General features: G+C 39.9%; 2 protein-coding genes across 9 annotated transcripts in view; both read left to right on the top strand.

The window, feature by feature from the left end:
- The first annotated feature begins 770 nt into the window (after nucleotides 1-770).
- On the top strand, nucleotides 771-3,388 carry elp6 (elongator acetyltransferase complex subunit 6). The gene is made up of 7 exons (XM_085292533.1): nucleotides 771-1,193; nucleotides 1,320-1,398; nucleotides 1,499-1,569; nucleotides 1,800-1,924; nucleotides 2,064-2,271; nucleotides 2,365-2,526; nucleotides 2,872-3,388. The coding sequence occupies exons 1-7, from the start codon at nucleotides 1,140-1,142 to the stop codon at nucleotides 2,995-2,997; spliced, it is 825 nt and encodes a 274-aa protein (XP_085148659.1). The 5' UTR covers nucleotides 771-1,139; the 3' UTR covers nucleotides 2,998-3,388.
- A 1,131-nt stretch (nucleotides 3,389-4,519) lies between these two features.
- Nucleotides 4,520-22,957, top strand: part of scap (SREBF chaperone) — a 37,679-nt gene continuing 19,241 nt past the window's right edge. For 2 of the 8 annotated variants that reach the window (XM_085292527.1, XM_085292525.1), the window contains exons 1-7: nucleotides 6,905-7,365; nucleotides 12,209-12,409; nucleotides 16,690-16,810; nucleotides 17,146-17,303; nucleotides 17,792-18,012; nucleotides 19,740-19,845; nucleotides 21,154-21,326. In XM_085292527.1, coding sequence (XP_085148653.1) covers nucleotides 7,190-7,365; nucleotides 12,209-12,409; nucleotides 16,690-16,810; nucleotides 17,146-17,303; nucleotides 17,792-18,012; nucleotides 19,740-19,845; nucleotides 21,154-21,326 — 1,156 coding nt within the window. In that variant the 5' untranslated portion in view covers nucleotides 6,905-7,189. Of the gene's footprint in view, nucleotides 4,736-4,858; nucleotides 5,048-5,122; nucleotides 5,176-5,723; nucleotides 6,176-6,897; nucleotides 7,366-12,208; nucleotides 12,410-16,689; nucleotides 16,811-17,145; nucleotides 17,304-17,791; nucleotides 18,013-19,739; nucleotides 19,846-21,153; nucleotides 21,327-22,957 lie in introns of those variants that run through there. The other 6 variants (XM_085292530.1, XM_085292532.1, XM_085292529.1 and 3 more) reach the window with 6 other exon arrangements.

The raw sequence follows: 22,957 nt of genomic DNA, 5'->3' as shown, positions 1-22,957 counted from the left end.
CTTATCAGCGGACTGATGTCAAAATTTTGGAAACCTCCAGTGTGATGAGAATTGTTGAGGCAGAACAACCCAAAGGTTAATGAGTATTCCCTCAGAAGTGCTTCACCATGAATAGAATCTGTCATTAAGTTTAAACAGAACAAGACATAAAATAAAAATGATGAAGAAGGATGTGCTGAGTGATGAATGTGCAGAGATTCAATCTTCAGATCTTTAATTGATTAATAATAAGCCAATACTGATTGACATTCAAGCGGCAAAAGAGATGCAAAATGACAGTTTTAAAAATGCATAGCAAATAGAAATATTTAATTGCAGTTTTTCATTTCACTTTTGTGGGCTGCTAGATATAGATTTCATATCACTGTTGGAACTTATTTAAATGCTAGATGTAAAAAAAAATGTCAGAGGAAAAAATGTGTCTCTGGAGATGAAGACTGGAGTGTGCAGGTGCATCTCTGAGGTGAAATTGGTCACTATTACCATGGAATAATAATAATAATAATAATAATAATAATAATAATAATAATAATAATAATAATAATACTTTAACATATATTCCTGTATATACCTGTTTTTGTGAAATACTCGGGATGCGTCTACCACCACGTCTATTACCACAGTACCACCAGCATGTGGGGCTGCTTGCACACGACATTAAGACGGCAACGCCGAAGAAGTTTCCATGTGCTTACGAAGATTGTCTATGAAGACGATGCGCACTCGCTACCACGCTTTCCTGTTTGCTAGCCCGTAGTGGAATTTATTTTTAGTATGATCGTAAGCCAAATATTAAGATTTGCCTTAATATTTGTCTTTATTATAGCTTGAGTGTAATGTGCCAAAATAAAAAAAATTGTGAAAATGATCGAAAAGATTGTCACGGATAAAGGGTCGGAGTGAGACCTCTTCTTTGGTTTATATTTCCAGGCGTTAACAACAAGCAGAAAGCAGAGACTGTGGAGAAAAGCTTTCTAATCTTTGATTTGTTAAAAATAGAATCGTAAGCCTTTAATTTTATCCCATATATGTACAAAACAGACATGTCGGTTAATTTCTGTTAAAATCTCCTGGTGTGTGTCACTTTGAAACCGTTTAGCTTGTATTATTTACAGTTAGCTTAGCTTCCAAGGTTAGCTATGTTTACAGAGCTCAACAGCATCCTGAACGCCACTCCAGACAGCTTCACTCAGGTAAGGAATGCAGTATTTTCAGTCTCACTTTGAACACTACTTTACTTGTAGTCGTGTATTTGTAACGAGCTTAAGTGCACTGCAAGTTATCCAGCGTCATTAAGTGCCACAATGCCCATCCTACAGGGGGAATTTATTTTAGTGTCTGACAGACAGAGTGATGCCTCTTTCCTCATTCACCACTTCCTGTCTTTCTACCTGCGAGGTGAGGTGTAACTTGCCACAGTATTGTCATTTTCTAGCTGTCTGTTTAACAGCTAATGTGTTTAATCTGTTTTTTTGTTTGTTTGTTTTTTTGGTTTTAGCGCGATGCAAAGTGTGTTTTCTGGGTCTGGTGCAGTCCTTCAGTCACTACAGTGCAATCAGTCAAAGACTGGTGAGTGTTAACTAACATTTTCTGCAAGAAAACATCAAAACCACTGGCATGAAGGGCAATTTCCATCCTTCCCCAGTGAGCCACTGTCATTAAAGACATGATATCTTATTCAAGATCTAAATCTATTTAAACAAGGATCAGCAGCAGAATTAAAACGCTTTATTAGTGACACAACAGGAGTCAAATATTTTTTTAAAAACCTCTTTTTTGCGTGAAATGTGTGTTCTCAGGGTGTAAGTTTAACACAGGCAAGGGAAAAGGGTCAGCTGATTTTCCTAGAGGGCCTTAAGGAGTCGCTATCTATATTGATTCCTCAAGAAACCACAACAGGAAGTCAAGCCATGGACTTCCTCAGGTATAACCACTGTTCTTACTCATAACTTTCATTGCATAATTGTCACGTATTTAAAAAAAAAAAACATGTTAACAAAAAAAAAAAAAAACCTCAACTGACTTTAGGACTAGTCAGACAGCATCACCTCCTTTGTCCCCAGAGATCCTACCGTTGGCCTGCAGAGGCTGTATGAGTTTGTGCGGTCCAGTGTGAGCAGTGATGGTGGTGGGGAGGAAGGGGTGGAAGAGTGGGGTCCTCCCGTTTTGCTGGTGGATGACGTCAGTGTGCTTTTGAGTCTGGGGGTCAGCGCTGGAGCCGCGCTGGACTTCAGCCACTACTGCAGAGCCACAGTCTGCTCTCAGCTACAGGTTAGACCAAAATGCCCTTTCATTAAAAGTCCTCTCCTCAAATTAAACTCAGTGGATTCTACAAATACTCTTATAAACATGTCTGCACTGCAGGGGAACATAGTGATGCTGGTACGCTGTCATGGAGAAGAAGCGGAGGATGATGGAAGTGATGAGGGATCAGAGTGGCTCCTCAAGGGCCTGACCCATCAGTGCAGCCTCACTCTTCATGTACAGGGTCTCCCAACTGGCTACTGCAGGGACATACACGGTCAGGTATGTGTGTATGTGGATGCAAATTTTCTAATTCAGACTGAACACATCAGAGACACAGATCTGCTCATTATCCAGGTGTTTAGATTCAGTTAACAAGTCAAAATCGATTTGAGCTTTCTATGTTATAGAGTTACAAATATTTGAACAGAAAGAGGGTAAAATGATTGTTTTTGGTAACTGTGATTAACATTTTTGTAATTAAGAACATTATTACTGACTAATTTTCTGTTGATTGATTACTTTATTAATCTCATTTCAGCTGTACTTGACAAAATCCATCTAGTGTCTATTTCTTGTCCTTAAACAGTATCAAATTTAGCACAAGGTGCACTGTTGTTTTTCCAGGTGGAGGTTTGTTGGAGGAGGAGACGAGGCGATGGGCAGCACACACAGAAGAAGCTTTTTCAGTACAAGGTCCACGATAAAGGAGCCTCCTTCTTTGCTCCTGGGACATCCAGCGCCGTTCTCTAGTTATACCCTTAGACACATTTAGTCTCTTTTACGTGACAACAGAACAACCACTGTTATGTTTTCATGTTGCGCAAATAGCAAATGCTGCCAAAGTGGTTGGTGAATTGGCCACGGCTGGTCACTGCTGTCAGCAAACAGTGTCTGGATCCCAAACCTTGTGATGGAAGGACATTGTGATCCAATTCCAGACCTCTGAATCTCCAGAGGATAGAGTTATTATCATGCTGACTCGTGATGTTGTCATTATTTGGTCGATTTCAGTGGACGACTCAACAAAATACTCAGAATGCAGGATTGCTGGTGGTTTGAAAGAATCTTGTTAATGAATAAAAGTATTATTCAAAGAACAGTTTTGTGGAGCCGTGTTGCCAATGAATGTTAATATAATAAAATCGAATTCATTTTTTCTTATTTAAATGCACACATTTTACAACAACAGTTGTCTCAGGGTACATTACATTGTAAGAAAAACACACAAGTAAAATATGTTTGGAGAGAAACCAAGCCTACCTCATGAGTAAGCACTTAAAAACAGAAAACTCAAATTTTACTGGAAAAATACTCTGGCAGAAACATACCTAGGGAGGTAATCCACCTCTGAAGGCAGACACCTGGAGATAGGTACAGGTGGGAATAGTTAACAATGATTAAAGCCCAAATGAGCCCAAAGAGTAAGAAGAAACAATCTTAATTCAATCTAATAGTGGTACTTGAATGCCTGGAGTATCCTCAGTGGTCACCTAAGTAGAGAGGGTGTCACTTGAACCCAAAATGGAAAGCTCTCCATCACATCCTAATTTTTAAAACTTGTAGTTGTGAGGAAAAGTGGTCTGTTGGGATAGTATGGAACTACGTGGTCTTCAAAATATGATGGACCTAATTAAGCGCTGTATAAGTGACGAGGATTTAACAGGGAGTCAATGAACAGAATATTAGAGAGTTATGAGCCTCCTTTGTTCATATTAGTACTCTTGATTCCTTCAGCATTTTGGATGAATTGAAAGGTCTTCAAAGATATCAGGGCACCTGATAAGAATTCTTCTGACTACTTCCTTTAGTGTTCAGCACAGCAGATCATCTGCCTCGATCTCACCCTATACCTAGAGTCCTCTCCTGCCACACCAACCCTCTGCTTGTCCTCCTTCACTACATCCATGAATCTTCTCTGTGGTCTTCCTGTTTTGCTCCCTCATCCTTGGAAGCTCCATAGTCAGTATCCCTTGTCCAATATAGCCACTATACCTCCTTCTCAAGCTTGTCCCTCTAACTCTGACTACAACCCGATCTGTCTCTCTTATGTACTTATTCCCGGCACCTTCAGCCCTGCTTTCTGTCTCTTCAGTGCAACCGTCTCTGACCCATACATAAAAGCAAGTTTCACTATAATAATAAATTACAATAATCTAGCCTAGAAGCCACAGACACGTAGACTCAAACAGGAAATTGGTTCCTAAATTTGCACAGGATGCCTAAAAAGTCGCCATCATATCCACTAGATGTCCCCACTGTAACAGCGTGCAAGTTGAGAGGTCGAAGGGGAGAGGTTTCATTGGGATATGACAGCCAGTAACTGCTGAGACGGTGCGTCTATATGTTGGCGTTTAATGGGAGGCATATGCGTTAGCATTTAGTAAAATCTGGAACCGAAGGAATAGAGCGATTGCTTACCAGTTCAACCACGAGGACAACATCAACTACAACAACAGCATCATTAGGAGGGACTCTGAAATTTGTCCAGGCAAGTTGAGCTGCGCACTGCTAGCATTAGCTGTGAAACTTAGCTTCGTGTAAGTGTAAAGTACCGGAACTGTTGAATTATTTATTATGTAGGTTACTCAATGTTGCTATGAATGTAGCGTTAAAGCTGCCGTCTTCGGGCTCGAATAAGCTCATAACTTAAGTGTGGTACTTACACATGAACCCGGAGCATCTCAGAGCGCACTCTAACGACGTGCTAACACCAAGCATGCTACCTGTAGTTTTACTCTATTATGCGCCGTTGTTGGAATCAATCTGTGGTACTTTATAAGCGACAGCTGTGTTAATTGAGGTATGTTAACTGTCACAATTTGTTTCTTTTTTAAGCTTAAAGCGTGGGTCCATATTGGGACCCGGGTTTATTTACAGCTAGCAAAGCTAATTGTTTGCTAGCAGGTTTAGCCTGAGCTTCATGACATCGTAAGTTTTTACATAATACATAAAACACATTGATCTATCATTATTATAGCTGTTTGTTCAGCACTTGTTTTCTGCTCTTATGTTTAAGGCATTTTAAGTGTTATTTAATGAACCATGATGAGGTAGCGGTGGATATTGTCAGCTAGCCTTTTTTGCACATGCCATTTTAATAATAAAGCTAGATGCTCTCATATGGAATATAAACCTGTCAGGGCAAACGGTGAGATTTAACTGTTCCCTTTGAGGTTTTTAATTGCATGTAAACATAATTTATCATTGCTTCAGCTCGGTGAGTGGTGTCTTCTCGCTCAATTTGACATTTGTTGGTAGGCACTTTCTAATGTTAGTTTTTATAAATGAAATTAAGACGTGTGCATATTTAAACTGCACTTTCTGATTTTATTCATTAATCCCTGCCGGTTTCTGATTGTTGGTTTGATAATTACTGTGATTACCAGCAGGTGATATTGCAACAGGGTTGCATCATCCTTCTTGCAGTTGTTCATTGTCTTGTGATGGCTATGTCACAACCCTGGTTGCTTTAGTATACCTTAGAGCGTAAAGAAGACTTTAGCAAGTAATTTAGTATATGTCCATCAATTAACCAAGATATATTTCATTTTTAAAAACTGTATTTTGAGAGAGGTGCTTGTAAGGAAGTAGACCGCCTATTACGCACCATCTGTTATTCAAATGTGGTTACTCATTGACAGGACATTACCCTCTTTTCTCATCAGCGCTGGTTGTAAAAGTCGGCTCATCCATATTGAGCTGCTCTCTGCAATTATAGCAGGACTAATGGTCCTCAGTTATCAGAGGCGCATGCCTCAGAATTATGCAACTATGTCACTGAATTTTGATGCAATTATGCCACAAAGAACGGACACAGCTTAATGCTTGCTGGAATGTTTGTGGGTATTGGTATGGTGCTTGGATTTGCAGCAGTTTATGAGGAAATATTGTTTAAGGAATTTACATTCATGGCATGTGTTGAAAAGAGGTAAGCTTTGCGCTTCTAAATTTTATTGATAATTTGCATCTATAAACTCCGTGCACCATTTTTCTCATAGCAGCAGTCTTTTAGCTTTGTGCTTTTTGACAAAGTCTTACCTTAGTCTTAATCTGAAAGGTACACTAAAGAGGTCCACAATGATCTCCTTAACTGAATTTGCACTTGCAATGTGAAATGCTGTGTTTTGTGAGTAAATGTGCTGAGTTTTCATGTAAGATGCATACAAGCTGTTCTTTGTTAGATTATTTGTTTAGCACATACTCACAAATGCACATGGTTATTCATTCAGCTGAGACTTTTCCCTGACTTAGTCAGGAAATATTATTTGTGTTATATAATATATATTGTTTTTAATGTACTACAGCCATAGTGTTTGTTAGGGAACACCATCGTCTATCTTGTGATACAGAATAGGATTTCTGAATAATTGCTGGTCACTTGCCAAAAATGGCTGAAGATAAGAGAAAGGCTACTCCTTACCAGCACTTGACCTGTGACTGGTGTTAATATATCTGCCCTAGTTGTTACGTTTTACTTGTCAAGCCTCTCTCAAATACACCATGCTTTTGAGATGGTGAATGTCTTGGCTTGCTGTAACTGGCATAATAGTACGCTGGCCGGCTTTGGCCAGAGGAGGAGGGAGATGATGGGGGATGGCTACAGGTCCTGAGCCCTGCTCGCTGAGTTTCCGATCAGCTCAATCCGGGATTAGTTCACTGACGGAGATGGTGCTGACCCTTTGCCAAATTGGGCCTTACAGCTACACCCACTTACCCTGCTGGACAAACAACTGAGAGATGGAGGCATTCATTGAAAATTTTCCCTGGCAAGATGGCCCCTGGAACCAGGACCAGGTTGAGAGCAGAAAGTCATTACTTCAAAATCTGCCTTTAACGTTTGCTGCACCTATTGTGCAAGGTTACTAGGACATTGCTGTGTTTACTGTATGGAGTATTTATAACAGCAGATCAAGAGACTCCTGAGGCAAATTCCTCCCGGGGAATGTTTCCGCTGTTCTCGGGGGGACAAGCGGAGCAATTACACAGTCTGTCTGAGTCGAGGAGGGAGCACTGTGTTAACCACAAAGCGCACGTAAAGCTAAAAAAACCCACCGTTTCTGCTTTCAGGGGACTTCAGCGGGTGCAAGCCAGAGAGATAAACTGGTCTCCCATTGGCAGGTATGCTCTTAGAACAGTCTAACTTGTCTAACAACACTGTTTGGTTAACAGTTTCATGCTGCTTATTGACATGATTTTAGAAGCTGAGGTGAGAGCGGGTGGATTAAGATACTGAACAAATCCAGCTGCTGTATGTGTGCCAGGAAACCCAGTTAAATATTTTTAATAGAGCAGTGTTTACACTGATAGGCAGCTCTGAACGTGCTGACTGAGTAAACAGGGAAACGAGAACTGCGATTGGAGGCCAATTTGGTGATTGCGTTTGTTGTTAAGTGAACCACGTTTACGTCAAAGAGTTCAGTTTTTCCACCTGAGTTGACATCCGTGTTCAAGCACAGAGTCATGTTAAGGGGGTCAGGCTGGAGAAATCAAATGTTGAATTCAGATAAGTCACATCAAACTCAGCAGTTAGTCTGGCAGTTTACATCATCCTAACATTAACATTTCTTTATTTGAACGATGGTCAATTTCCGGACGTTGTCATGATTGTGATTATTATTGTATAGAATGGAAACCAGAGATTATGATGCCAATCAGAGTTAAGAGTATGTTAACCTGTTGGTTGATCGACAAATTATCAGTGCATGGTGTCAGTTAAAAATATTTTTTTGTGTACTTGTACATATCTCTGTCGATACTCATATAATGTGTATAAAATGTGCACCTATGCCAGAGAACAATTCTTCAGTTCCTATAATATGAATGAAAGAATGTGGTCTACACAACTATCTAACTTTTAAATTTCAATCGATGGAAATAGCTAAACAAGTTTGCTGGTTTCCTTTAGCTGTTTCCTTTATACTAGGGCTGCTCGATTATGGCAAAAATGATAATCACGATTATTTTCACTGAAATTGAGATCACGATTATTTGACGATATTTATTTAACCCTTTAAGACCTACTATAGAACCAAGTCCACCAGAGCTTATATTATTTTTATTTATTTATTTTTACATGCTGTAGTGCCATTTGTGGGAGCATTTCAAGTTGCTATACATCAATACAACTGTTATAGCCCATATTTTAATAATATGTATGCATTAAGTGCATAGTAATTACATAAAATTCAAAAAAGTGCAATAAACTACAAAAAAAATTGAAAATCGCTTTTGTTTTGTTTACATATATTTCTACTTGGAGAAGTTTAAGAGGTTTATCCCTCAAAACTTTAAATACAATAAAGTTGCAAAAAATAGTTTCCCACCACAGGAAATTTATTTTGAGTGTCTTCATAGTAGAGCTGGGCGATAGAACGATAACGATATGTATCGCGATATAACTTTTACTCGATAGAGAAATTAAGCTATCGCGATAGACCTCGCCGCTCCTGTTCTCTTAAAAAAAAAAAAAAAAAAAAAAAAAAAAAAGGTCAGCCGATCCAAATTCAGTAGCGCAGAGCCGAACCAATCACAGCCGCAGCGTCACGTCGCGTGACTTGTTACGTACAGCACAAGTGCCAAGCCGCACGTGTGTTTGTTTGGGAAGCAGCCAGCGGGTAATGGAGCCAGCGCATAATGGAGGAAATGAGTGTGCCGACTAGAAAAATCAACCGAGCGTGACCGAAGAGAAAACAGATGATGGTTCCAATGCCGGAGAGATTGTCGAACGGAAGAGCCATAGAAGTTCCGTAGTTTGAAGGTATTTCGGCTATTTCAAGTCTGACAAAAAACAGAGTAGCGTGCACTGTAAATTGTGCCGAAAGCAAGTCTGGAAATACAATAAACTGGTGCATGCGTCACACTGTGCGCCACGTTATTGTTTCGGTGAAATGAATTTCTACAATACTGTTAATTCTACTCTCTGCAGTGTTTAAATGCTTACATATACACACAGTTACTGTCCCTCCACACATACGACTCGGTTCTGCTTCTATGCCCCAGCTTTGTTTACTTTTTCCCACCGAGGCTTCTAGACTTCTGATTGGCCAACATTTCTGCACGGTTAGGAATCTAGCGCCACCTGCTGCTTTGGCATGTTCATAGCAGCGTTTTCCTTCATTTCTGCCTTTATGTGTGGACGGGATTATTTTTTAAAACGAAAACGGAAAATCTCAGTTTTCAAAAATACCCGTGTACGTGTGGACGTAGCCTCAGTCTCTGACTGGAAGCGCTAATTCGTCATTCGGCTTTTGTCAGACTAAAGTAACTGTTAAAACTGTTTGAAAAGCTAAGCTATACAACAAGGAGAGATTGAGAATTTCCTTTTAGTTCTCAGTTTATTTGATACTGACAAAAGTTAGTCAGTTTTGTCTGTTCTTCTGTAAAACAAACTAAGATTTATTTTTAGAATTAATATTTTGTTTCTAAGTGGAATTGACAATTTAGTCTGTTTCATTTGTTCTATTTTGAAACTTAAACGCTTTAGCGGCTGCCTTTTGTGTAGTTTGCAATATTTGCCTTTATTTATCTGAAAAAGTCTCATGTTCCTTAAGTACATCTACCCTGTTGAACTTATTATGGGAAATAAATATTTAAAAACAAGCTGCTGATTATTTCACATTTTACTTGTGAGCAACGGCACATTTAAATCTTACAAATATAGTTATTTGGCTTATATCATGATAGATATCGTTATCGCCTGAAATGAAAAAAACATATCGTGATATGAAAAAATCTCATATCGCCCAGCTCTACTTCATAGTTTTATTTTGGAGATACAGCAATTTTTATATACTGCAGGAAAAACAAAAAACAATCCTATGATGCAAATTTGCAAAGAAAACAGCATGTGCATCATTTCACTGTGGGAAGTGTTACGAACAGCTGATAGGAACGGCGAAGCGTGTTTCTGGAATATTATGTTTTTGTTCATGCAAGCGCTTTTTATGCAATTTTTGCAAAGCTATATGTGGAACGAAACCGTGACCGAGGACAAGCTGATGGCATCAGATGTAAGTACAACTCCTCCGGTTTCATATGCAAAACAAATTATTGCGCTAGCTTACACGGTTCAGGTTCTACAGGGATTTAAAAATAGTTACGCAAAACGGAGCGTGCTGCTCTGACCGGCTTTAAAGGGTTAACAATGACTTTAAAAAAATAATATAAAATGGTGTGCAACACCACTGAAGTTTTTTTTTTTTTTTTTTTTTTTTTTTTTTTAACTCTTTTCAACCAACGGCAGTCACTCTCCAAATAACTTCTGCTTAGCTTTCCGAGCTTCCCTCGGGTCCTCTTAATCAGCGGTCTCCAACCTTTTTTGCGCCACGGACCGGTTTATGCCCGACAATATTTTCACGGACCGGCCTTTAAGGTGTCGCGGATAAATGAGGGAGGGGCTAATAATCGGCTCAGTCATTTTTAATGATCGTTGAAAGCCCAGATCGTAATCATGATTAAAATTCGATTAATTGAGCAGCCCTACTTTATACCATATGGCACATAGTATGTGTGCTGTACCATGGCTGGATAAATTGGGATCATCAAAGTTACCTAAAAGTTCAGCTACTAGAATTCATTAGCATCAATAATGAGTATACAGGACTGTTGTATTCAGAGTTTCGGGGCATCCTGTTGTATGAAAAGCATTTTGTTCTGTTTATAGCTATGGAAATATTAGGACTGGTTCAAAGGATGATTCATGTTGGAAGACTGCTAAGAAGTCCAGCAGTCAGATATGTGTTCCAATTGCTTTCTCTGTCCAAAGGTCGAAAGATATTTAGGTGGTGACTAATGATTAATGACTTAATGAATTCGTCTTCTACAAATAGCTTTTCAGTACCTGTGTTGTTATTATTATTTTATTTTTTTATTTCTTTAAATAGTTAAACATTACCCTCTTCCATTTTCACCATCATATCCTCCTGTGCATTATTATCTAAATGTAACTTTACAGGAAATTTCTGAGAAACAGTTGTTTCAGGGAACGTGGAGGTTGTAATTTTCCCCAGGTGTGACCAGTAAAGCATGTATGTTTCACTGCTGTACCACAGTTGGATATTTTCCACCGTGGGGAATGTGTCCACACCTTTTGGGCTACTGAATGAGTCGTGTGTTTAAGTGCTATGCAGCATGTGACCACAGTATGAGCTGGTTTGAACGAAAAAAACCACACTGTGCCTTTAGTTAGCAGTAAGAATGGCACCACAAGATGTGTGTAACAAATTAGTTTTCCAGGACAGAGCTTCTCAGTAACAGAGCTGACCTCTGTTTCTGTGTGTTAGTCTGTGGAGATGCACTACACGATTTGGCCTGATAAGAGAGGGATGACAATATTTATAAAACTTGCCTCTGTGCTGCTATTTTGTTCCACATGTGCTTACGTCTAAACAGTGACAACTGTGCCAGTTATTTAAAAATATGAAAACTGTTGCTTTTGTAATACATCTTTATAAGATTGCATTATTGAGACTGATTGGATGCAGTGTCAGCAATCTCAATATTTAAAAGTACAATCTATTTTCTCTGGAAGGAATTTATGCTTTTCTTAGACTAAAATATTGAAGTAAAAAAAAAGTATTGTAATTTTGGATGTCAAATGTTATATGTCTGAAAAGGAAATATGTCTTATGTATGCAAATAATTATTTATCAGTTATAAAACAGGATTTCACTCAGTTTCACTATGTCTGATGAATCTCCATAACAAGTTTAGTCTTAAATATAAAGTCTTCCCCTTGTCCCTTCCCCTTTCTCTGAACTCTCAGATCTCATAGGAGTATATAAGACATTTTTTCCCCCTAGAAAATCATTAAATGACTTAATTATTATACCAGATTCCCCTCTGGATTAAAAGTTTTAAAATGAATAATTTTATAGTCAAAATCATCCCACGAGTTTTGGCTTTAAAATGTGTGAAATTAAATATTCATTCGGTGAATCTATTGACTCGCTTGCACTCGTAGGTCCCTGGATGCCCCGCGGCGAACTGTCCTCGGCCGCCCAGTTCTTCCCAATGGCCGGGAGTTGACCAAGCCCACCAAGATGACGCTGCGCGAGCAGCTGAGAGAGAAGATTTCAGCGGCCTTCTACCGCCACGGGCTGCTGTGTGCCTCCTATCCAGTACCCATCATCCTCTTCACCTCGGCCAGCATCCTCACCTGCTGGTAGGTATTGAGTGTAATATAAGTAATTTGAGCATACAGGGAACAGTTTCAGTAATATGGATTTCTTTTTAACTTTGAAAAACTGACAAGCTGGCATTTACACCTACGTATTATACTGATGAGTTCATTGTGGAGCATCTACTCGTGTTCTTGTTCTTGTATACAACCAAGTACGTTAATGGTGAAACTGTCTGATTATGCTCCCTCTTATTCCTTATTAAGATACACCTTCCCCCTCCTCAGATTCACTTTTTACCTTCCCAGAGAGTGTGGTTGTGTTGAACAGTTGTACTGTGACCAGCTAGTTGACCACCTATGCAGGGTTCAGAAAACTGCTTTTGAAACATTGTCCAGGGCTGCCACGATTAGTCGACTAGTCACGATTACGTCGACGACTAATTTAATAGTTGACGCATCGTTTGAAGCTTTGTAAGATCCCGAAAGATGCAGGAATAAGTAGTAGGATTTTAAGAGCGTAATAACGGACTGAACGGGGCAAGGCTCACTAGAGCTGGTGAGAACACCGGACTCCCGGCAAATCATTTTCAAACCCACCGCCGTCTTTCGCTACTCAGGTTAAACATGATATAAAAGTCACTTAGGTAACTTAAAATGTGATTTTTTTTTTTTTTTTTTTTTTTTTTTTTTTTTTTTAGTATTTTATTTGTTCCTCAGTAAATCAGTTTGGCTGAGATTAAAGTTATAGTTTTTACACAGCTTAATAAACGTCAAGCAGACAACTGATTATCAGAAGTGTGAGATGCTCGAGAATATACTCCGGTGTCCTGTTATATTTTAGATAGCAAGGAGCAGACGGCTGAGTTTATTAAACTCCACCGAAACACTGCAATCTGCATCTTTATTTTTAGTTAGCACATACCTTAAACACTTAAAGCTGTAAGCTAATGATAGTTATATAAGAGCAGATGCATGCTGGTGCAATAAGCTGTACGTTTTACGTCCAATGGATGCGCGATCTGATTCGTTGACTTATCGCAAAAATAATCGGTGACTAGTCGACTATCAAAATAATCGTTTGTGGCAGCCCTAGTCCAGTCAAAATCTACTAAACAGTACAGCAGACTGTTTTGCAAGAACCTGTGGACATGATGACCTCCTTTTAGTACCAATTCTGTTAAAAGATGAGAGGAAATCTTGTCATCCACTTTACAGAAACAGACAGATGGAGAAAGTGACTTCAGAGGGGAAAACTCAGTTGGCCAGTTCAGCTCAGTTTAACTGGCCATCTGTACACACACAACAGCCTCCTGCTGACATGATGACACAAACATTCACTGAACTCACGCACATATCTCCTCTTGCTAAATCACTCCTCAAAAGAGAGGACATGGGTCAGAGTTTGACAGGCTTTGTAAGTAAAGGCATTGTAAAACAATCAGAAACGCACACATGCACCTGCAGCATGCTGTCCTTGCTGCAACTTACAGCAGGGGTGCTGACCAAATGGGCGACTGACTACCACCCGGGGTAAAATGAAAGAAAAGAGCTGGACAACGGGGATGTTAAGGCAGGGCTAGAGCAGAGGGCTGTGAGAAAGTGGCCCTGTGAGAATGGGATGCCTGTCCCTCCATCTGCTTGTCAGGAGGGGGGCTGGCTCGGCACAAAAGAGGCCTTTGTGGAGGTACAGTGACCTAGGAGAGTGGAGGAGGCATGAGGGAGAGGGAGGTGAGGCACAGCGAAAAGCAGGCAGAGGTTTCCATCGAAAAGACAAGAATTGATATTTGTATTAGAGTACAATATGTTCATATAAGCTGTCTGGATACAAAGGTACCAGTGACCCAATTGATCCTTCATCAGCTGCTGAGATTTCTGAACCTCTGTCAGACCACTTTTCCTTTTCCAGCTAAAGATGTACATCATCAAAAATTAAAACGTAACTTTATTTATACTGCTAAACTGGGGTACAGCTCAACTGCTGAAGGCTGTATTGTGTCTTTTTTTTTTTTTTTTTTTTAATAGAAAAAAGAAAAAAAGTGTGATGGTGATGTTTGGGGAGCACTTAATTTTCTCCAGGCTTGACCTCATTAGGAGAGAGCCCATTTTTATTAGATGAATTCTTACTTTGTTTTATCCTCAGCGGCCTTGACGACAGCCATGTGGGCAGCACAGCTACAGCTTAGTTTAATTAAAAGTGAACAATTTGTCAGCAGCTGCTTTTGATAATTAAATCATGATTTATTTTTAATATAAATATTTAATTTCTTTTACATTCTCTCATGTGAGAATTTGATGCATTTCTTTGACATTAAAACTATTTTGACTTTTGGACTATTTATCAACTACAACACGACCTTAGATTAAGGTTATGCTAACAAATAGAGGTGTATCAGTGTTTTTCTTGTTTTTGACAAAATCAACGAATTCAGAAAGTCAGCGTTGCGTTTAGGGCTGCCACAAACGATTATTTTGATAGTCGACTAGTCACCGATTATTTATGCGATTAGTCGACTAATCAGATCATCATCCACTGGACGTAAAACTACAGCTTATTGCACCAGCAGCATATGCTCTTATATAACTATCATTAGCTTACAGCTTTAAGCTTTTAAGGTGCTAACTAAAAATAAAGACAAGATGATAGTTTATTCAATTTTAATGAAATTTGCAGATTGTTTCGGTGAAGTTTAATAAACTCCTTGCTATCTAAAATATAACAGGACAACGGAGTATATTCTCCAGCATCTCACACTTCTGATAATCAGCTGTCTGCTTGACGTTTATTCAGCTGTGTAAAAACTATAACTTTAATCTCAGACAAACAGATTTACTCAGGAACAAATAAAATACTAAAAAAAAAAAAAAAAAAGCCAAACAACATTTTTAAGTTATCTAAGTGACTCATATATATTTAACCTGAGTAGCGAAAGACGGCGGTGGGTTTGAAAACAATTTGCTGGGAGTCCGGTGTTCTCACCGCGCTAGTGACCTAGCCCCCGGCTAGCTATCGAGCTAGTGGGTAACAGACGTCTCCGAAAACGTCGGAGCGCTTTTGAAAATATGTGGTGTCCTGATAAACTGAGCCGATATTTGAGGTTTACACAGCTACATTCTCGGCTGAAAATATGTTAAACGTTTATTTTGTGACCCAGAAAGAATAATAAGAGTAATATTAAAACTAACTAGCTGCCGCCATTGTTGGAAACTGAGCTGGGCCGCGCTATGAATTCTGGGACACAGCGGCTTCTTCTTCTTCTTCTTCTTCTTCTTCTTCGGGGTTTAACGGCAGCTGGCATCCTTGTACATGCAGTGCTGCCATCTTCTGTTTCAGTCCGTTATTACACTCTTAAATCCTGCTACTTATTCCTGCGTCTTTTGGGATCTTACAAAGCTTCAAACGACGCGTCGACTATTAAATCAGTCGTCGGCGATTTTGATAGTCGACGTAATCGTGACTAGTCGACAAATCGTGGCAGCCCTAATTGCGTTAATTGAGAATAAAATTAGTTGTTAGTTGTAGCCTGAGTGGGAAGCTTGAGGTGCTCTGCTAAAATCCCTATTATAAAGCTGATGAAGGCACATTTGATTACTTTTGGCTGAATTTGACATAATTTAGGCATAAGAAAAAAATAAAAATGTAGTTTGTGGGGTTTTTTTTGTTTGTTTTGTTTTTTTTAAAGAAGGAATTGACTTCCTTTGATAATTTTGTGATGACTTTTTTTCCATTTTAAGTAAGCACCAAGACAGTGGGCATACATCCAAAACACTTCAGAGAGTCTTTTAAAAGCTTTATTCCATCCACCTCTGTTGCCACCACCAGCTCAGTCTTTCAGGTATTTTTCAGGGTTGCTCAACACTATCATTTCAAACTGAACGTGCTTCCTCTACATATAGACACATGCAGAGAAGGAATGAAAGAAGGGAGTGGTTTGGTTCTCAGATGAAGTTTGTTTTCTTGAAGACCTGCCCATTTCCAGGAGAACTAGGGAGCGGGTCTCTCTGGGTTGCGCATGAAACTTAATCTGGCAGGAAAAGCCAGAGGTGCTGGTTTCATCTACTCAGAAGTGTTGCAACATGCATCACAGGGAAGCGCTCACCGTTATCGTGGTGGCTTCATTGGTCCGTAGTGTATAGCTGTCTGCTGCTTTCTTTGAAAGCATGCATGTGGGTTTGCATTACAGTGAGAATGTCTTTTCCATTTATTAATGAATGAACAAAAGGATGTAGATGCATAAATATAAGTTGAACTAAATTCCCTTGTTCCTATTGTTTGACATGTGAACCCCACCCCCCACCCCACCCCCACATTCTCTTCCTGCTAGCTATCCGTTATTGAGGCTCCCCCTGCCTGGGACGGGTCCTGTGGAGTTCACCACAGGGCTGCGAGACTACAGCGTTCCTTTCCATGAGCCTCAGGGTGACTTTGGAGAGCGCCCTGACTGGGTAGGAGAAAAAAACATGAAATCCATAAGATTTGTTTTATTTCCTTGGGATGTGTTTAAGCTTTAGCATTCAAACCTGAAATACATTTTAATCTTAGGCTTGAATATTCAAAAATGATGGCTGGGCAAAGCTGGAGGCTCATAAATAGTAAAACAGTGGCTCACACGATTTGTCAACACTAGTTTTAATTTGCTGTAACAAGGGGAATAAGAAACAAAGAATACCTTTTTAGTTAATATTAAATACTAATATTAAAATCAGTCAGCAGTAGTAGCTGGTTCATTGTACTTAATCACAATCTGTTTCTTAATAAGTTGCCTACATGTTTGCCCTAGTACCGGGGTCCTCCGGTCGCCTACATCCAGCAGGTGTTGGTGAAGGCAGCAGTGTCTCCATGGGACAACAGCCTGGTGCCGGTGGATGTCTTTCGGTCGCCTCTTGGTCGAGTCTTCAATCTGCTGGAAGAGATCCGCAACCATGTTCACTCCGACAGGTAAGCTTGGGTGCACTGATATGTGACGGTGGTAAATTTGCAGTAACACAATGAAAAAATACTACATTATGAAGTGTAGTCTAAGTATAAGGAAGGACTAGAGCAGAGGGCTGTGGAAGGAAAGCTGTGAACCAAAAGCTTCTTTGAGTTTAGTCCAAGGGGGGGGGAGATAAACATCAATGACCTTGAGTTATTGATCTGTTGTAAACTACAAAGTTTATGGTTTGTTCTGTTTGACTAATCTACTGTATCAATGATAGTTCCCAGAACAGTTTGCTTTGCTTTTGTGCTTCTGGTTTCAATTAAATACTTGTTTAACTATTTTTACATTAACGATTTATTGCTGTTCAATACTTTATTAGTTTATTTAAATCTCATTTATTCCAGGAGCATTTGGTATCCGTGAGCTGTACTGCATTGATTTCCTCGTCTTCTGTCACACCTCCTCTTCTCTTGTCTTTACCGCTGTCTCGTTCTTGTCTTGTCAGCTCCGGCATTCGCAGTCTGGAGTCTTTGTGTCTCCAGGTGACAGATCTGTTTCCAGGGTTACGGCGGATGCAGTCGGTGCTGCCAGAGCATGGCTGCCTTCTTGTTTCTCCTGGCAACTACTGGCAGAACCAACGGGAGCTGTTTGACTCGGACCCCGACCCCCTCAAGACCATCCAGAAACATGAACCGAAAGGCTTGCACACCTCAGCGACATTGCGAGGTAGTAATTTGGAAAGCTCTGATTCAGTAGTGGCCTCCCCTCGTGTGTGTGCAGTAGGTTCTGTGTACAGTATTGCTAACAAACCATTCCCTTGACAGACCTTTGATCAACAAGCGAGTACATAAATATAACTCAGTTTGGTCTGCTACCATATTCTACTCAGAAAAAGCCCTTGGACATTTTTCCTTTTGAGGTTCTACTCACATTCTAATAATTGTTACTGTAACCAACTGTGTGACTTGTGTGATCACTGCGTACCCTGCCAAGGAGTGGTTAAGTGAATGTGTTCAGACAAAGTCTCTGTCACCGTCCACAGAGCATGTGGTGTCATCCTGAAGCGTGCCCAAGATTAGAGCTTCAGTGCTTCCTTAACTGGTCCTTGTGAAAATCGATGTATTAAGTAATTAACAAATCGTAATACAATAGGACATTGTCATTGTGTCCGAAATGTTCTCACGCCTGTCAGTAGGTGTGGGAGCATTTTTTTTTATTTTGACAAAATCTGAAAGCTCCAGTCTGGCCTGTGTTATTGCTTTTTGCCATGCAATGATCCATGAGATGACTAATTCATTCTGAACTACAGGCATTTTTAAATAGTCTGTCAGAAACTGCCATTGGTGGTCACCATATTGAGTACCTCGTGCCTGTTGTATAGTCTGTTAAAGTGCAGGGGAAAAGAATGTGTTATACTCTGACTGCCTTGTTGAAAGTAGTCTGCCATCATTCAGCATGAGTAATTGTCGGTAGTAGTGAGCAGGGGATTAGTTGTATCAGCCAACTAAGAGGCTTTCGTATTGACAGAGAACAAGCAGTTTCATTCCTTGGGAACTTATTGAATTCTTTTAAAATGCTACCCACTGACATAGTGAACCAAGTTTCCCCTTCAGCATTTTGCCACATCTGCCACTTCAAGAGATATTAAAGATATAGTCAGGGACAGCTTGGCTGTCAGATAAAGTTAGACTGATGTGCTTGTTCACACTGAGCTGACTCGAGGCTTGTCAGCCTGGTTACATTGGGGATTATATTTCAGCTGCTCTTGCAGGGCAGGGGAGCCCCAAACTCCACCAGGTACCCAGTGTAAAATATATAACTATGAGAGATGGCAGTCAGTGAGGATGAATGTATTTTGAGGTCATTTTGTGAACGTATGGATGGATCTGAGTTTAGTGATTGTGTTCCAGGCTTGCATTCTAATGGCTTAGTTTTTAGTTTTATAGCAGTTGCCATTTTGGTTCCTGAACTTATTTACTCCTTTATAACTTCACCCTCATGTCTGAGACCAGAGCTGATGGATTGATTTGCTTTTTGAGTGAGCTTCAAGTTGTCGTTTAACTTCATTATTGAAACCAGGATGTTGTCACTTAGGGTTTTGGGGGGGGGGGGGGGGGTTTGTTTTTGTTTTTATCCCTGCTTTCACGTGTGCTCCTGATCACTAAGATGTTTCCTTGTGTTGTGACTAAGATCAAAAGAACTTGGTGACAACAGCAGATTCCCACAAAGCTTTCTAAGCCTAAAACTGCTCTAAAACTTCTCTTTTCTTTTCATTCTCATAAAGAAGTGGTAACTGTATCTGTTCTGACACAGACCTAAGGGCTTTGAGAATGTTTGGCTGGTGACTAATAAATAACCAGTGGTCAACCTAAAGTGATCTGTAAAAAGATGGTCTGTTACTAGAATATGAAGAGTCTATTTACATGAAGATGTTTACTGTGTGTGTGTTTTAGACTTGCTGTTCGGGGTTCCTGTGAAGTACTCGGGGGTCAGTCACTACAACAGGAAGAGGGTGGTGACCTACACAATCACTGTAGTTCTATCCAGTTATGATGCAAGGTGAGTTACAAAGGCAATAGAACAGTAAACTAAAAGCCAGTTCTATTTAAATTTAGTTTTAAGGGATGTCACTGGAAAATTTAGTTTTTTGTTTTTTTTCTCGTTTCATATTTTTGTCATCTCTAACTCTGTGACTCTTGGACGGTAATGCTGCTTTAGAAAAAGCTTAAGACACAAAATACACACTTCCTTAAACTTTAAACTAATAGAGTTAAAATCGGTAAACAGAAATAAAAAATAATAATTACAAACTACACTTAACTCATTCACTGCCAGCCATTTTCAAATCAGGTAACTCCCCACTGCCAGGGTTTTTGAGCATTTCCACTCATTTTTGAAGAGCCACAGAAAACTGTGTGTTATGATCATATAAACACTGAACCTACCAAAATGAAGAACAGACTCTCTTCTTTCATCCAAAAAAAAAGCTTGTTTCTACCATTTTCCATTCTTTAGTAATCAGCTGTAGAAGAGAGGGGGGTTCCACCAAAAATGCCTGTTTTGACCAAAAAAAGGGAGAAAACGAGCTTTTTGTGAAAAATACATTTCAAGCAGAAAAGTGCCTTTGACACTAATATTTCTTGCTTTGTGACACCTCTAACATATAAAATAGTTTTCCACTTCTATAAAACAGAAATAACACTGAGAAAGGTTATGTTTTATCAAAACAATTTATTTACAAATATATAAAAAAATAAGATTCACTGACAAGCTGCCCGAGGTAGTATTCTGGCCCCTCCCATTGAAAAAACGTAATTGACGTCTATAGACGTCAATGGCAGTCAACGTAAGTTTTTCAATTGACGTCTATAGACGTCAATGGCAGTGAATGAGTTAAGAAATATATATTTTACTAATGGAACTAAATTGGAAAAATTTCAATCTTTTGTAGTTTACTAAAATTTTCAGAGAAGAAGCTTGAGGAGCGTGAGACTGGGATGTTTCCATGACTTTGAGTCAAGTGTCTTTTGGAAAGTGTTTTCTGCTGTGTTTTTTGCTCACGGTCAAACTATGTTTCTATGCATTAAAAACTAAACTAAAAGAACAAACCAACTCTGGAAACTAACTGAAACTGAGATCTACAAACTAACTCTGGAGCCTGAACAGAGTAGGAGTCTGTGACTTAGGTTTTGCATTTTATTGTATTTCACTTTTTCAATAGAACGGCATAAATAGTCAGAACTGTCTTCTCCTTGGATTAATGACATCTGTCCCTCAAGGCAAAGTGTCTGTTTCTCAAAATTAAAAATGGAGTGATGAAGTTTGTTACTCCATGTGACGATGATTAATTGTTATTTGTGTGTCCAGGTTCCTAGGCAGCCTACGGGCCCGGCTGAAGCAGCTTCACCCATCCGCCAACTGCACCCTCAGAGATGACCACATGGTTCACGTCCACTTCAAGGAGGAGATCGGCATTGCTGAACTCATCCCGCTCGTCACCACATACATCATTCTTTTTGCCTACATCTACTTCTCTACACGTTAGTCCAACTCCCTTTAAATCTGCTTTGTACTCGGTGCATGTTCAAACATCTCGACTCCCCCCACCACTACCACTTGTTTGCACACCTCACCATAGTTAAAACAGAAAAGTGCCAGAGAATGAGGGCAAAACGTGCTGTGCCCTTTTGTGTGCACAAGTGTTTGGGTGCCAAGGTTGTCCCTGTCTGCTGCAGGGATAATCCTCACATGGGAACATTGCACACCGCTGTAAGAATGCAGCCACCAAACCATCGGCAGCTTGCCAGCACAAACATTAGCTCAGGGAACAAACACACACACTCGTGCACACAGACACACACACCGTCCAAGTACTCAAATGAATTTTCACCTGCAAGGTGGTTAAATTACTCACATTTGGCTCCTGATATGCACTTGTAATTGCAGTATAATAATTTAGATAATTATTCAATGAGACTACCGTATTTCCCGGACTACAAAGCGCACCTGAATATTAGCCACACAAGCTAAAATCAGGGGAAAATCCTGTTTTGTACATACATTAGCCGCACCTGACCAAAAGCCGCAGGTGTTTCAATGTTGACTTATCATATGTAAGAGAATGTGCACAAAGGAATTGTCAGGAAAGAGATGGCTGTTTGGAGACACACCCCTTTTATTAATATTTTGAAAAACAAGTTATGGGTACATATTTGCACATGTAGTACATAACAGTAACCTACAGCACACCAGAAAAATAGATTCGGACTACCTTTTAGGCTCAGGTGCAGTGACACGGCTTTAACAAGAAGAAAAGTCAGTCATTCACCACCATCTTTCTCTTCTTCCTGCGCACTAAAACCACCAAAGTCCTCTCCTCCAGTGTCGGAAACGAACAGGCTCAGGGTGGCTTCATCATCCACTCTCCGCTTCTCTCCTTCGTTGTCAGTGTCAGAGTCGAACACCCTCAGAAGGGCCGTGGCGGTGTCCTCCTCTCCATCATCAGTCCAGCCCTTCAAAATCCGTTGGTGATCGTGGATGTTTTCACACTTTTCCACGCTGTCAGATTCCACCGGTGGAGTTGGGCATAACTTGCTTTTCGCAAGTTTATCGCCGCTCATCATCCACACCTCCAGCTGAACGCGTAGCGCTACTTTGAAGTTTGTTTTTCGCGCTACTTCGTACGGCACTACGTTGCCTGGCGGACGGACATGTGACTAACATACCACTCTTGAACCCCGATCCTTCCGCCAGGCAACGTAGTGCCGTACAACAGCGGAACAAACAAAACAAATCGTCTTACGATATGACAAAAATCACGGACAATCCATAGAAAAGCCGCACCTGACTAAAAGCCGCAGGGTTCAAAGCTTGTGCAAAAAGTAGCGGCTTATAGCCCGACAATTACGGTAATGTTTCTTAATGAACCCAAAAGAGAGCCATAATATTCTATAATAATACCGGAACACCTTGTGATCACAGAAAACATGAGGTAAACACAAGTGTAAGGTTTTATTTTGATGTCAGTATCTCCAAAGCTTCAGAGAAATACCTTGATGTTTGTTGTTAGCACATCTTTCCTGCTCTTGGCACGTTCATGCTGTTTTGAATTCTCAGTAACACAATATTTGTTGTTAAACAGTGAAACAAGCAAGAAATCACACACACACAC

This window comes from Mchenga conophoros, linkage group LG11 (genome assembly GCF_057382185.1).
Source record: "Mchenga conophoros isolate Kocher_MC1m ecotype Shallow Benthic linkage group LG11, M_conophoros_male_GT1.1, whole genome shotgun sequence".
NCBI classification, from domain to species: domain Eukaryota; kingdom Metazoa; phylum Chordata; class Actinopteri; order Cichliformes; family Cichlidae; genus Mchenga; species Mchenga conophoros.
This window is presented reverse-complemented; position numbering and strand designations above follow the sequence as displayed.